This window comes from Idiotropiscis lumnitzeri, chromosome 1, assembly GCF_059441095.1.
Source record: "Idiotropiscis lumnitzeri isolate Australia: NSW breed Sydney's pygmy pipehorse chromosome 1, RoL_Ilum_1.0, whole genome shotgun sequence".
Classification (NCBI taxonomy): Eukaryota; Metazoa; Chordata; class Actinopteri; order Syngnathiformes; family Syngnathidae; genus Idiotropiscis; species Idiotropiscis lumnitzeri.
The window spans coordinates 20911154-20925808 of NC_142391.1; the positions used below are offsets into that span (position 1 = coordinate 20911154).

Genomic DNA, 14655 nt, shown 5'->3' on the forward strand with positions numbered 1-14655 from the left:
AGAAAGTCTTTCAGTAGTGTGTGATATACAAATGATATATTGTATTTGATTAGAGCAGGCGTGGGCAAACTACGGCCCGGGGGTCACATGCGGCCCATTAAACGTTTTGATCCAGCCTGCCAAATTAAAAAAACAAAAAAAAAAACAAAGAATAAACCTTGTTTTTTTTTATTATTTTCTAAATACTGTGGCGTGTCAAACATAGATATTTTTTGTAAAGCTTTTTTTCATTTAAAATTAAATGTAACTTTTTTCTCCGATGAGGTGAGGTTACCAAAACACTCCATCCATCTGCTCCTGGTCCGGCCCCTCCGTCAAATTTTAGAACCCATTGTGGCCCACCAATCAAAAAGTTTGCCCACCCCTGGATTGGAGCGTTCAAGAGGAATTGATAGGCAGAACTATCAGGCCAGCAGTTAAATTATTCCGCAGAATTGGAACAAGCACTCCAAAGGAACCGTTTTTCGATTCTGAATTGTAGCTGTCGGAATTGTCAGTGTTGCAAAAGGAAATGCAAACAAGAAACAACAACACATAATGAAATTGCATTTTAAAATATGCACTTATTAAAATGACATTTGTCCCCTAATCTTGTAAAAGTTCTTATAATACTGACTGCTCATTGAAAAAAAAATCCACAAATAGGCGGCTGTTCAACGTCCCACATATCTGAGTTATCCTGAAAGAGTATCTTGACAATCAGGTAATACACTTTGTCATCTATTGACGGCGTATATCTTTTTTGTTTTTTTGGGTCCCCTGCAGCTTGCCAAGTACTGGAAATGTACAGCGCGAGAGACGAGCGAAATTCAACAGAATGAGGCGGAACTGGTGGAACAACATGCAACATGTTCCGGATCTAATTACAACAAAATCTTTGTTTTGCTTCTTTAAAAAAAGTGCAGTGTACATTTTAACAGGGCATTAGTGTCCATTACAATACTAGGGATGTTTTTTAACCACAAACAACAATCTAAATAAAGAATCTCTGATCAGTCTATAGAAGTTCTGCTGCACATGAGTCCACCATTTCAGAGAAGCCTGACGCACCTGAACGCGTCACGCAAACGTCAGAGGACTGAGCGAGCAGAAAGTCAAGAGTCTGCACGTGAGCTGGGAGCATCACAGCAGTGTGCGTTCAAGCGCGTCTGTATTTCCTTATTTTGATACCACGTAACCCGCGCCTCCCACCTGCTACTGCGGCATACCATTACAATATATGCCTGAAATTCACCAAATGTGGCTACTTCAAACCAGAATGTCACAATTCCCGTTCAATATATGCATGGGTCAGTGACTTTCATGTGTCTTGTTATGACAGACGTGTCCACCCAAACTTGTTCTGATCAAGTTTTTTCAAACTTACCAAATGGCACTTCTCAATGAGTTTTGGAGGGGATGTTCATGTCTGGGACACACAAATATGTTTTTGGGGTGCTGTGTTCAAAACGCGTGTGTTTTTGGGCAAGTTGGTGATTCATTTATGGGAAGAATAATAACCAGAAGGGGGAAAAAAAACATCACCACATCCCAAAATGTCATTTATTAATGTGAATCATTGAAAATAGTTTGTCATTCTTTTCTCTATTACATCTGTCATTGCATACACACCCATACATACATTTCATAGCTTGATTTTTTTTTTCCAACTAATAAATTACAAAATTACAAATTAAGTTTATTTTTTTACAGTCAAATATGGGCAAAACATTTTGTCATTCACTTCATATTGCGAGATTACTGGTTTGGTCCCATCGAGTTAGAAGTAAAGCGGACATAAGCACGCTCTTAAACTTAAAATAATTGATTGAAAGACACTCTCCTCATCTCCTCGCCATCAAGACCTGGAAAAGTGGGTGAAAGTCCGCAGCGAAAAATGCTGCTTTCGGGGAGGTCACATGAGTTCAAATGAATTGTTTCTCTCCACTTGAATGACACTTCCGGCTTGTTTGAAGATCAGCAGCTAAATGCAAGTGGTAGAAGGGTGCCAACACCTAATAGCTTGTGGCATCTCGGAGGAAATAGACTTGAAAAATTGATAGTGTTCGGTGCCCAGAGGGGAAAATTCTGATGGTGTGAGGCATTTTAAAGTAAATAAATAAATCCGTGACTGGTTGAACGGGAACAACGAATTTACTGAACTGACGGAAGCATCACAAGGGATCTCAAGCCAGAAATTTAAAAAAAAAAAAAAAAAAAGAATATTGCATCCTTGCTTGTGTAAGACAACATTTGACTTCTGGAACATGTTCTTATTTAAGGAGACAAATTATGCATTTTTGTCCCACAATTTAAAACAGTGGCCAGGTGTCAATAACAAAGTGTTTTTGTTTTCCTAGCATTAATCTAAGACATGACTTCATCCCAACAAACGAGAATTACAACAATCAACGCATCATGACCGATCAAGTAACAACTGCTTACCACAAGCAAATACCGTTAGATTATACTCATCTGTGTCTCCGACAAAAGTCTGCTTAACATTCTGGCCTTGATGTAATGTTTCCAGATCGCAAATAAATATCGCGCACAGGATAATTGAACCATATCACAGATCACAAGATTGACTTGGTTGTGTCATTTCACAACTGACAGCCAAAATGTCAAAAACTTAACAAAACAATATATGTTAAGAAATAACCTTGCTTCATGAAGTGGACGGCAATCTCGTGAAGTGGATTTGTATTTTTTTCCGCACAGAGATTGAACGCTGTGCCTGTTATAAAAACAAAAAAGAAAATCCTGTCCTATTTTGTTGAGAGCCTCACCGCAGTCGCTGCTGTCAACTCTTCACGTCTTCATTTTCACCGCTACATTCACTCGGCCATGCGTCAAAGTTCAACGACTTGAAGTTGGACTCGTTCTCGAGCAGCTTCCTCCACAGCTGGCCTAGGAAGAAATATGGAAGGTGAATGTTGCCGATCAGCGCCTTGTTCGAGAACAGCAAGTTGTACAAAATAAAAATAAATAAATAAAAAAAAATACTGAAACATTCAACCGTAGGACATGCGCAATCAAAGGTTTACAGAAGGTTATTATAATTAACTTCACCTGTAAAGGTTTACGATTGCATTTTCGGTGCATCCTGAAATTTCACACGAAAGCCCAAAATGACAAACTTTTTGTGAGCAGCACTGTTCCAGTCGTTGGGGATTTTTCATGATAGTAGTTTTTTTTCCCATTTAGACATGTTTTGGTTTTGTTTTTTATTAAGTTAGTTTTACTTAGTTTTGAGAGCAGACTTGTTTGTTTTGATTAGTTTCAATTTTTTAAAAACATGTTTCGGTTTAGTGTTAAGTGCAAGATGAAAAAAATATGAGCCACCAAGTATTGTGTAAGAAGTACTCTACAATTTTCAGACGACAGTTCGACCTTCATTCTTTTTACGACCAACTTTAATATCGAAATAAAGACACAGATAAAAACAAATGACATGACATGCAGGCACGGGGAGAACATGCAAACTTCCACACAGGAAGGCCGGAATCGAACCCACAACCTCTGCACTGTGAGGCCATCGAGCTAACCGGTCGTCCACCGTGACACCGTTTTAGTTATTCCCTTACACTCATTCGAGTAACCTTAGTGATTAGTGCACTGTATATCCCCCTCTGGGTTACATACTGTATTCCGGCTCCTGAGACTCTGACTTCTTGGGCTCCAACAAGTTGGCGGCACTGTGCTCTTCAGAGAAGTCGGCGCTACCGTGCTCCGCCCGGACGGCCTGCTCCACGCTCGCCAACATCTCCTCATATGCCCGCCTGGCCTCTGAAGACAACTCGATCATCTGGTGATAGTAGTCCTGTGAAGTGGGAAGAGCTCATCATTGAATATAGACAACTAAGACATCAACAGAGAAGTGTTCCGCCCGAGTGATTGAGGAACAACGCGCTTCATCCATCTAGAATCGATAATGACGATGTGGTTCACTGACTTGTGCGCCATCGTAGTTGAAGATGCCCACCAGGCTGACGGGCACCGTCTTGTTGACGCAGCGCCCCAGCGCCTTGCGGGAGAGGGCGAAAACGAACGGCACCCCCTGTTCGCGGCACGTGTCGATGATTTTGCGGAGCGCCTCGTCGAGACCACCTGAAAATGTGAACGGGCCGCTGGCCTCATCAGATAGAAACATAAAGAACATAAAGAAGAACGGATCTCAGATTTAATTGACATGTTCAATAACGTGATTGTAGCCTGAAAGTTGTGGAGTTGTTTCCGAAATGTGCTGGCTTTATTCAGCTACATGAGAGGGGTGGGTGAGCAGGAGCCATTCCAAGCGGACTTTGGGGAGGACGCAGGTTACGCCGTGGAATGGTCGATGACAGGGCGCATATCGCATATAGACAATCATGCACATCGGTGAAATTAGACAACAGGCATGACTTTGAAACATGTAAACACCACACGGGAACACCAGATCACAGGAACAGATCTGATTTCCGCCTATTAGGTCCACAAAGTACCAAGAACTACAAGTTCCAGGTGGAAATGCATTTCAAGACAAAAACTGAGAAAAGGAGGCAGAGTCGTACCTTTGGCCTGGACGCGCTCGCAGTTGGGTGAGATGATGACGCACTTGACCTTGTGGAGTTTGAGGTGCTTGAGGACCTCCCGCAGGCCCATAACCAGTCGTCGCTTCATGCGGGCCTTCATGGGGTCTTTCTGGTACAGGCGGTCCTGGAAGCGGACCAGCTCCTTCAGCAGCGACGTCACACATTGGTCCACGTCTTTGCTGAGCATTTGGCTGCAGTACCTGAGCATCGCAAATATAGTGCAGCGCGTGACAAACTGAGAAAAGGACAAGGTGCATTTTGTGAGCAGGTTTCTCCTCACTCTCTGAACTTCCTGCTGTGGATTTTGGGTCGATCCGGCACAGTGACGAAAGGGTCCTGCTGTATGCTTTGCTGATCGTCAGCTTGCGCGCAGTCAGGCTGTCCGTCACCACATCTTGCCGTTTCGTTTACTTGCTGCTCATCACTTCCCGAAAGAGCACAGACGTCCTCCACTGAGAAGAAATTTGTGGGCTCTGATGTTCACATCCATGACATTATGACTAGAAGCAGCCTCTCTTAAATGTAGGCGTAGGGACACAAAATGGCTTCCAAGTCAAGATCTTCTTCTTCTATTTTATTATTCATATTCTGCTCTTTAAAGGTGAAGTCAGCCCGAACTAGTGTTGTTTTCGTCAACGATGACGACGACTAAAATATTTTGTTAACGCCTCTATCGTTTTCATGACGATAACAAGCAAGCACAAGCTAAACGGGGCACTTTGATGACAAAAACATGACGTGACGTAAATGAATTTTCGTTGACGAGACAAGACGAAATTGTTAGCGTGTGGTCCGTCAGACGTTCAAAATTTATGATATCCTTTCCTATTGGACATGTAAACTGTTGTTCAAAAAAATTGCAATGCTGGTACATCCTATCCTCGATTGGGCACGCCCACCACCGGGACTGCATGCGTCATCCACACCGGCACAACAAAACACGAACATGTTTGCCGTCATTCGTCTCAGCTGACACGTTTTCCTTTGACAGACCTTGGCGACAGTGACACTCGCTAGGCTACTTAGTTCTGATAACCGCAAGCTGTTAAAGAAGACACAAATTTTCAACTAAAACGGACGAAAACCTTTTTGAGTTTTCGTCGACTAAAACGATCACAAATAGGAATGACGAAATGTGATGAAAACTAATCATCATTTTCGTCCAAATGACTCAGACTGAGACTAAATCTAAAAGGCCTGCCAAAAACAACACTGACCCAAACATTGTCTTTAAAAGAATTATGTTGTATGCAGACCCACTCGTCGAAACACAGCATTCTGATGAACATTGCAAAATATGTGTTAAGCAGTAAAATGCGGCTGTTTTTGTCCATCTCAGGAGGAGGCCATTTTGGCCATTTGTCACACAAAATCTATTTATATCAAACATAAACATCATTTGCTTGAATGTTTGGTGTCCCAACTGTCATGTCCATGCAATTTGGCATCCATTGCTTAGAACTGGTGACCAGGGCAAACCTTTTCAAACTTCCAAGGAGAAAAAACTAAAACTACCCAGATAATGACAAAAGCATGTTCCTTGGTACTGTAAAAAAAAGGAAACGTGATTGAATGTCTATTAAGAGCTGAGCCGTGCTCTGACCTGTCAGATTGTCGTCGCACCGCTCGTCTTCTGTTGCATCAGTGGCGACCGTGGAATCGTTCTCAGGCGGCACTCCCCTTTTCTCCAGTAGACGTTGCTGCTTTCTCTCCTCTCTCTCTTTGAGGATGACCTGAGGATGACAAAGAAAATTCAATATTGATCAAGGAAGTCCGCAGCTTCATGATCATTTCTTTGTTTTTACAGCGTTGATATCCGCAACTACTGCTCAGATCCGAAAACAAATATCGATTACATGCAGCAACAAGTCCATATATGTAGAAAATAACTGTCTTGCAGGATTTTCACTGTCTTGGGGGTGTGATTTGCGGCAAGTAACGTCACGCATTCTCAGATAGAAGCACTTAGTTTTGATTTTAAGCCCGATGATGGATGAGAAATCTTTTTGTCCATTTAGGAGACAATAAAATCTGTGCTTTTGCTTCTTGATGGAGCTTTGTGGCCGTTCTTGTGAAAGTGCAAAAATTTCCAGGTGGCTCTCAACATTAACAACCGCTTCATACTGCACATTACTCCCCATAGAGTTGATGCTTTCAAACACATTTCCACTACTTTAAATGTGTATTTTAACAAGTCACCCATTAAAGGTATTGTTTGAGCACGTATTAAAAACTCAGGAGGATCAAATCATGGAAGCACCTTCTTGAGAGCAGTCGGTTTCTTGGCTTTGGGCACCTCCCTCTGCTTGCCTTTCTTCACTAGCGGGCTTGTCGAGTCCAGCGGGTTGTGGGCGATTTTGTCCTGCTGCCAGGGCGCTTTCTTCTGGACTGTCATTTGCTTGCGGATGACAGGAAGTCCTCCACCCACTAGAGGGCGATATTGAAACTCACGGCGGGTTGCGACGTCACCGATGGCTCGCACTCAGAGCGCAAATTTCACCTGAAATGACGTTCTGCTTGACTTTCTGAGATTTTTGCTTGTTTTCCAGGACGGACAGCATGTTGGCAATGTCCAACTGCACGGGAGCTTTGCTCTTCTTCCCGGAGGTCTTCTCGACTTTCTGGGAATTATTGAACCACAAATAAACAACTTTGCTCTCCCATGATGCCTCAACTTACAAGTGTCCCAACATACAAGTTTTTCAGGTTATGAGCTGATGCTTGGTTTTATTTCGTAGTTTTTTTTATGATTTCTTTAAAACAAAAATCTAATATTCAAAATGAAAAAATGTTGTACCAAAAATGCTTTTGAAATTATTTTAACAAAAACTCATTGTATGATACTTCATGAGAGCAAAGTCCTCACCTGTCCTCTCTTTGCTGTTTCTGTGGGTGGCGCTTTTGTGGCATTCTTCCCCCTGCTTGGTAACATTTCATCTTGTTGGCTTTCCTTGGTAAAAAGGACACAACACAAACGTTGATCAGTGCGTGTAAAACGGCTGATGAATTGCAAGCGTGTTGGCGCTCACTGCATCGCCTTTTCCAGCGTTTCTACCGCTTGCAAGTCGATCAGACCAAGTCCGAGCTGGAGCCAGACCTGGAAATTCCTCTTCATCCTGCACAATATTTGACCAATCTTTCATTAAATATACGCATCTAGAAGTTATTCTTTAACATAAACCGTCACAGCCATTTTGTTTAACTGCCAAGTGTGTTTTAAAATAGCCACAAATTCATATCATGATATCAAAACCAAAGATGAGGTAAGGTGATGCATTCACCTCAAACTTTGGCGGCTCCTGTTGGACTGTTGAAAGCTCCGGCTCGGCTTCCGTGCCGTCATCTGCCTCTTTTCCCTTCTTCTTTTTCTTCCGTTTTTTCCTCCCTGCAACCATTCCCTCTTCCGGCTGCTGTGCGGCCGTTTCCTCCGTCTGCAAAGAAGTAAAGACGACACCATGTAGGGTATCAAAGAAATTTTATGTCTGCCGGCGTTGAAAAGCCTTTTCTCAATACTTTGTTGATGCACCACTGGCAGCAATTACAACCTCCAGTTTTTTTTTAATTAAACAAACTTAGAACATGCATTTTTGCTAAGTTTGGACCATTTCCCACACTGACCAGCACAACAGCTTTTTCCACCTGGAAGGTTTTTTTCGGTGGTTGAGAAGCCACGTTAGCCCACGATGTAACCGTGGGGTGATTTGCAGGGCTAGCGGGATTGTGGCCGACGGTTTGTCGGGGGTCAGATGCAATCGAGGATCCTCTCACGGCTGTCTATGTAACACAAACGAGACATAAAGAGTCAATTTTGGCGGCAAAAAAACATTTTTGCATTTATGTAAAGTACCCGCTGATCCACATCTGGCCATGGAGATGTTGACTTTGAGGGAGGATGTTGTTTCTCTGCCATCACTTTTGGCCCCCGACTATCTTTGTGAGAGCCCAAGGGGCCGGCGTCCAGCTGCGGGAAGTCGGACATTTTCACCTCAAACTGGGCCATGTCATCCTGAGCGGGTTTTGGCGTCCTCGCAGATCTGGGGTCCCTAAAACCTGTTTATGGAGCAGGGATCCAAACATCTATTGGCAACATACAACACATTACTTCATCTGCAATCCATTACATTTGACATTACAGAAAAGTTACTCGTCAATAAATAGCCGAATAAGTGAATGGTGGTAAATGTGTGGAATGGATCCCACTTGACTGATTTAATTTTTAAAACGTAATGGAACAGAATGGCATTATATGTACTTTTTGAAAATAAAAACACTTTTTTTATTTCTTTACTTTATTTGCCTTTCATCCAACTCATTTTAACACATTCAAATGTCCCCATTGTGGGACTAATAAAGGCCATCTTTATCTTTAACCTACAAATATGTCCCATCATTTTGCTCGACGCTGTACATTTGCCCAGACAAAAAGTGTTTTACGTGGGTCAGTGCAAACAAATTTTACCCCCCGTCCCAATTCCAAAACTCTCTTGTAACATTTAAGAATAATTATTTAAAAATAAATAATATATATATATATATATATATATATATATATATATATACATACATACATACATACATACATACATACATACATACATATACATACATATACATATACACACAAAAAATATATATTACAGTTGGACAATAGGACAAAGAAAACATTAAATTTTGGAAAACCTAATAACAATAATACTGTGTAATATTTGCGGACAGGATTTTAATCTTATTCTGTTGTTTTTAAGTTTAAGTTTCTCCAACAACAAACCCTGGATCACACCGGACATTAAAGCTCTCCTGAAGGAGAAAAAGAGGGCTTTTGTTTCAGGCGACAAGGACGAGCTGAAGAGAGTGCAGCGTCAGCTGAGAAGGAGGATCCGAGAGGGGAAAAAGTCCTACAGGATGCGGATGGAAGAACAACTGCAGCGGAACAATGCCAGGGATGTCTGGAGGGGCCTGAAGACCATCTCAGGCCACGGACAAGCAGGTAAGACCCAGAAGGGGGGGGGGCTTCAGTGGGCAAATGAGTTGAACCTATTTTTCAATAGGTTTGATCAAATGTCTGACCCCGCTCAGGCTTCCCTGATGCAGCCCCCACCCACCCCTCCTGCCACTGCGAACAAGACCCTCTCTCCCCCTCTCTCGCCCCTCTCTCTCTCCACAGGCTCCAGTTCCCAGCCTCATCAGACAACCACCACTTCCTCCTGCTCAGCCTTGTTCCTCACAACATCTCAGGTGAAGAACCAGCTGAGGAAGATGAAGGCGAGGAAGGCGGCAGGCCCAGATGGGATCAGCTCCCAGCTCCTCAAATCCTGCGCAGACCAGCTGTGTGGAATCATCCAGCACATGTTCAACCTGAGCTTGAAGCTGGGCAGAGTCCCCCAGTTGTGGAAAACATCCTGCCTGGTTCCGGTTCCAAAGACACCCCATCCGAAGGAGCTCAACAACTTCAGACCAGTGGCGCTGACGTCTCATCTGATGAAGACCCTGGAGAGACTGGTCCTCGTCCATCTGCGCCCCCTGGTCAGCTCCTCAATGGACCCACTCCAGTTTGCATACCAGCCTGGCATCAGTGTGGATGATGCCATCATCTACCTGCTCCACACTTCACTCTTCCACCTGGAGAAGGCGGGGGGCACGGTGAGGATCATGTTCTTTGATTTCTCAAGTGCTTTCAACACCATCCAGCCCGCCTTATTGGGAGACAAGCTGGAGCAGGCGGGAGTGGCCCACCACCTTATCACATGGATTCACAACTACCTCACAAACCGGCCACAGTACGTGAGAACACAGGACTGTGTGTCTGACGTGCTCCTCTGCAGCACGGGAGCGCCGCAGGGAACTGTGCTGGCTCCCTTCCTGTTCACCCTCTACACCTCGGACTACAAATACAATTCCACAACCTGTCACCTGCAGAAGTTCTCTGATGACTCTGCGATTGTCGGCCTCATCACTGACGATGACGATCGGGAGTACAGAGGGGTTACGCAGGGGTTCGTGGACTGGTGTCAGCAGAACCGCCTCCAAATCAACGCTGGGAAATCCAAAGAGCTGGTGGTGGATTTCCGCAAGCGTCGGCACTCTCCACCTGCACCAGTGAATATCCAGGGAACAGACGTTGAGAGGGTCTCAACTTACAAGTACCTGGGTGTTCATCTGAACAATAAACTGGACTGGAGCGACAACACAGACGCTCTCTATAGGAAGGGTCAGAGCAGACTCTTCCTACTCAGGCGGCTGAGGTCCTTTGGCGTTCGGGGAACACTCCTCAGGAACTTCTATGACTCGGTGGTTTCATCAGTCATCTTCTATGGAGTGGTCTCCTGGGCAGGAGGCATCTCGGGCCGAGACAAAAAGAGACTGGACAAACTGGTGAGGAGGGCCAGCTCTGTCCTGGGCTGCTCCCTGGACTCTGTGGACTCAGTGGGGGGCAGAAGGATGACGGCAAAACTGTCATCAATGCTGGACAAACCAGCCCACCCATTCAATGACACTCTGAGAACACTTTACAGCTCCTTCAGTGACAGACTTTTACACCCTCGCTGTACCAAAGAGAGATTTCGCCGCTCCTTCCTGCCAACTGCTGTCAGACTTTTTAACAAGAACATTGGGTCAGGCCTACAAACGGGAGGGCATTAGTGCAATTGTGCAGTCCTAGGATGCAATATTAACTACTACTGTACTTTCAGCCAAGGGTGTACTTAAATATTGACCAATGATGTATTTTGTTTACCATTACAGTATTCTTATTACAATACTTCTATCACTGTACAGTACTTTTATCATTGCAGTACTTTTATCATTGCAGTATTTTTCTATCATTGCGGTACTTTTACTATTACAGTACTTTTACCATTGCAGTACTTTTACCATTGCAGTACTTTCATCATTGCAGTATTTTTCTATCGTTGCAGTACTTTTACTATTACAGTACTTTTACCATTGCAGTATTTTCTATCATGCAGTACTTTTCTATCATTTCAGTACTCTTACCATTACAGTACTTTTATCATTGCAATATTTTTATGATTGCAGTATTTTCAATCATTCAGTAGTTTTTATCATTACAGCGTTTCCCCCTCCGTATAATGGACAAACATTAGGAGTGTTTCCTTACACTTAGATACGTTTATACTGTGTATATTTGCATGCTTTTTCTGAATGTCTGCTGCTAATGTTATACATTAACGGCTACATTACGCCGCCGACTCTGTGTGATCTATATCTTTGCTGCTGTAACACCTCAAATTTCCCCATTGTGGGACTAATAAAGGACATCTTATCTTATCTTATCTTAAATTGGGTCAATTCGACTCGAAACATATTAAGAGGGAAAATATAATAAAAAATAGTGACTGCATTACCTCGTCTCGTCTCGTGTTGCATACGGGGGTCATTTCTCTTTGTTGTCGCCTGTGGAGATTTAAAGGACTTTGAATTAACCGTTTGTTCGTTAATGTTGAATGTTAACGTTGTTTTTGCTCACAAATGAAAACAGACCCAGGGCTCTTCCTTACATGCTTTCCTCAAAACAATTATAGCGCACTCTACACCCCTATTACGTCTTGTTGAAATTAGGCATCCCACAAACTCCTCATCCCTGCGTGGCCAAAGCAGAGTACGCAGAAGCTCGCATTATCATGTTATATGACAATCAGGCAAAATTCTGAAGCGCTCACTTGATAAACACATTTTGGGGAATGGAAATCTTTAGACAGATTTACTGGGTTGTGTAATTTCACATTTGAAGGGTAGACAACTAACCTTTGCTCTCCAGGACAAGTCACCCCCATTAATGTTTGACGGAGGGCTCCGTTTCGGGCCCGCATTGGACTGGTTGCTTTCATTCAAAACAGAGACACACGGAACAGGAAGTCATGGAATTGTTGCACATTGAACGCGCGCGTATGCACACACGCACGCACACTATTAGCCTCAAACAAACATTGTAGGTTTGTGTCGTCATAGCAAAATGAAGTGACGTTTTCTAATTCTACCTACTTAGCCCATCAGAGTCCCCGCAGAGAGCCTATTAAAAACAAGAGCGCTCACTCTCACACTTAAAAAGTCAATGCAGTCCTCTCAAAGTAACCCCCTGCAAACAAACACATGAGACAAGCGGGGCGTGTTTCTGTCAGCAAAACAGACGTCCCGTCTCTGGCGGACTGAGACCGGGACTTGACCTGGTTAGTGATGATTACACTGACCAAATAAAACCCACTTCCGTCAGCTTAGACCATTTTTTAATATGGATTTTTTTTAAGTTTCCTGTCGTCTAATGTGTACCTAACGGATGTTCCGTCAGTCTGGTCTGTCAGTCTGATGGAATACCCACCTCTGGTAATGTTATTGGGCAGCATCTGAATTTGCAACTTTTTCTTTACTTTTTTTGTGTTAGATTTGGTAGCCCTAAGTCCAGCTTTGCCCCACTGCTATATGGTGTTCCACAGGGTTCAATTTTGGGCACCCTGTTGTTTTCAATGTATTTGGTGCCCTGGAGTTCCATTTAAAAAAAAAACATGGTATTTCCTTCCATTCAGAGTAATATCAGATCTATGTGCCCAAGAGCAAAAAGCATGTGTTCTCATTAAGGCCTTGTTTATACTAAATCAATGCTTGGATGGCACCGAATTTCAATTAATAGAAATCAGAAGTTTTAGGTGTTTGGTCCAAGTGGCACTTGCAGATCCCACTCTGCTGACTTGGACCCCAAAACTAACAGTCTCAAAATTGAAATGGTTGTTTTAAATTGCACAGTAAATAGAGTTGGGTGGCAGTTAACCTTCATGTTCTGATTAGAAGAATAATTCATAATAATTACTGAATACTTATTAAAGTAATTAATTATAGACCTACTTTTAACTTGAATCATATTTTAAAGCAACAGTACTCTTGAGTATAATTTTTCAACTATACTTTCCTCCTGTACTTAATGAGATATCATAGTCAGCACTTTTTAGTTTTGGTTAGGTACAAAAATTAACCAGTACTTCTACTTTTATGAAATACTTTTTCTGTACTCATGTGTCTATACTTATATATATATATATATATATATATATATATATATATATATATATATATATATATATATATATATATATACATACACATAGTTATACTCAAGTACAGACAGTGAGTACTTTTGCTGTAGAACTATTAAAGTGAGAGTGCAATGCCACATTCATTCGGTGCTCCTACCATTTTGGCCTGTGCTGGTACTGGTCGGGGTTTGGTGGGATCACATGACGGTTGGAGCTGCAGTGTTGTTGCCCAGCTGACTCAGTTCTCCTCCCCGGGTGACAAGTCGACTCAGCAGGTGTCACTTTGCCCTCCTGGACAAGTGGAAATAAAATAGTACGCATCATCTAAAAATAAAAATAACCCCCAAAGGCCACATTGGCTACAAATTGGCAGCCATTTGAAATCATTTTTAATCAGCACGAATGTCATTGAAAACTTTATTCAACTGACAGAAAGTCAGCTCATCCACATGATTCCGACAATTTCAATTTGCCCTGAAATCAAACGAACTGACGTTTAAAGTGGCCAAACTTGGCTTTGTTCCGGCATAACACTTATCCACTGATCTTGGAACATCTTTTTTCCCCTTCGAAGTCAGCAAAGCCACAGCTAGCTAGCAGCCAACCCGCTAGCTCAACGCGAGCGCCGTGTTTCATGTCCTTTCTTTACCTTCTCCATTTCAGAATCGTCCCTTTTTAACGCCGTCACGTCAGAGTGTAATTTTTCAGAGTCTGTCGGGGTGATGTCATTGTGCTCGTAGTTGAAATGAAGAAATAAGTCGATCAATCTGCGGCCTAGCACACAAGCGAGGCTACTAAACGATGCGCATTGGAGACTAACGGCGTGTTGACATGATGTTGGGCCGGCGAAGGGCGACACACAGAGGCAGCCCCGTGTACTGCACAGAACTTTTATCGTGATTTCATTTTAATAGAATTATTTTTTAAATACATTATAAGTGGATGAATTGGAAATGATTTTTCAAAAGGTAATTTTTAATAATGAGACACATTTAAATCTCCAACCTATCTTGTCTTATTCATATGTTTATTATTACTGTAATAATAATTTAATGTTA

General features: G+C 42.7%; 1 protein-coding gene across 2 annotated transcripts; it reads right to left on the minus strand.

The window, feature by feature from the left end:
• Positions 1 to 1528: 1528 nt before the first annotated feature.
• Positions 1529 to 14444, minus strand: secisbp2 (SECIS binding protein 2). 2 transcript variants are annotated; one of them, XM_088287816.1, is made up of 17 exons: positions 14247 to 14444; positions 13755 to 13888; positions 12318 to 12393; positions 11918 to 11966; positions 8401 to 8603; positions 8172 to 8327; positions 7835 to 7984; positions 7583 to 7669; positions 7420 to 7503; positions 7054 to 7174; positions 6814 to 6980; positions 6157 to 6286; positions 4834 to 5005; positions 4533 to 4753; positions 3935 to 4089; positions 3625 to 3802; positions 1529 to 2889 (listed from the first exon to the last, which is right to left on the minus strand). In XM_088287816.1, exons 1-17 carry the CDS (start codon positions 14253 to 14255, stop codon positions 2783 to 2785), a joined length of 2199 nt encoding a protein of 732 aa, XP_088143942.1. In that variant the 5' UTR covers positions 14256 to 14444; the 3' UTR covers positions 1529 to 2782. The 2 variants fall into 2 exon arrangements, with proteins under 2 accessions (XP_088143942.1, XP_088143949.1); XM_088287823.1 differs by lacking the exons at positions 12318 to 12393; positions 14247 to 14444.
• Between the last annotated feature and the right edge of the window lie 211 nt (positions 14445 to 14655).

Excerpts from the sequence above, each read along its gene's own strand:
- secisbp2 (XM_088287816.1), bottom strand. Across the intron at positions 8,328-8,400 it reads GGCCAGATGTGGATCAGCGG|ACAGCCGTGAGAGGATCCTC; the intron begins GTACTTTACATA and ends TGTGTTACATAG. Across the intron at positions 5,006-6,156 it reads GTGCGACGACAATCTGACAG|TGGAGGACGTCTGTGCTCTT; the intron begins GTCAGAGCACGG and ends ATTTCTTCTCAG.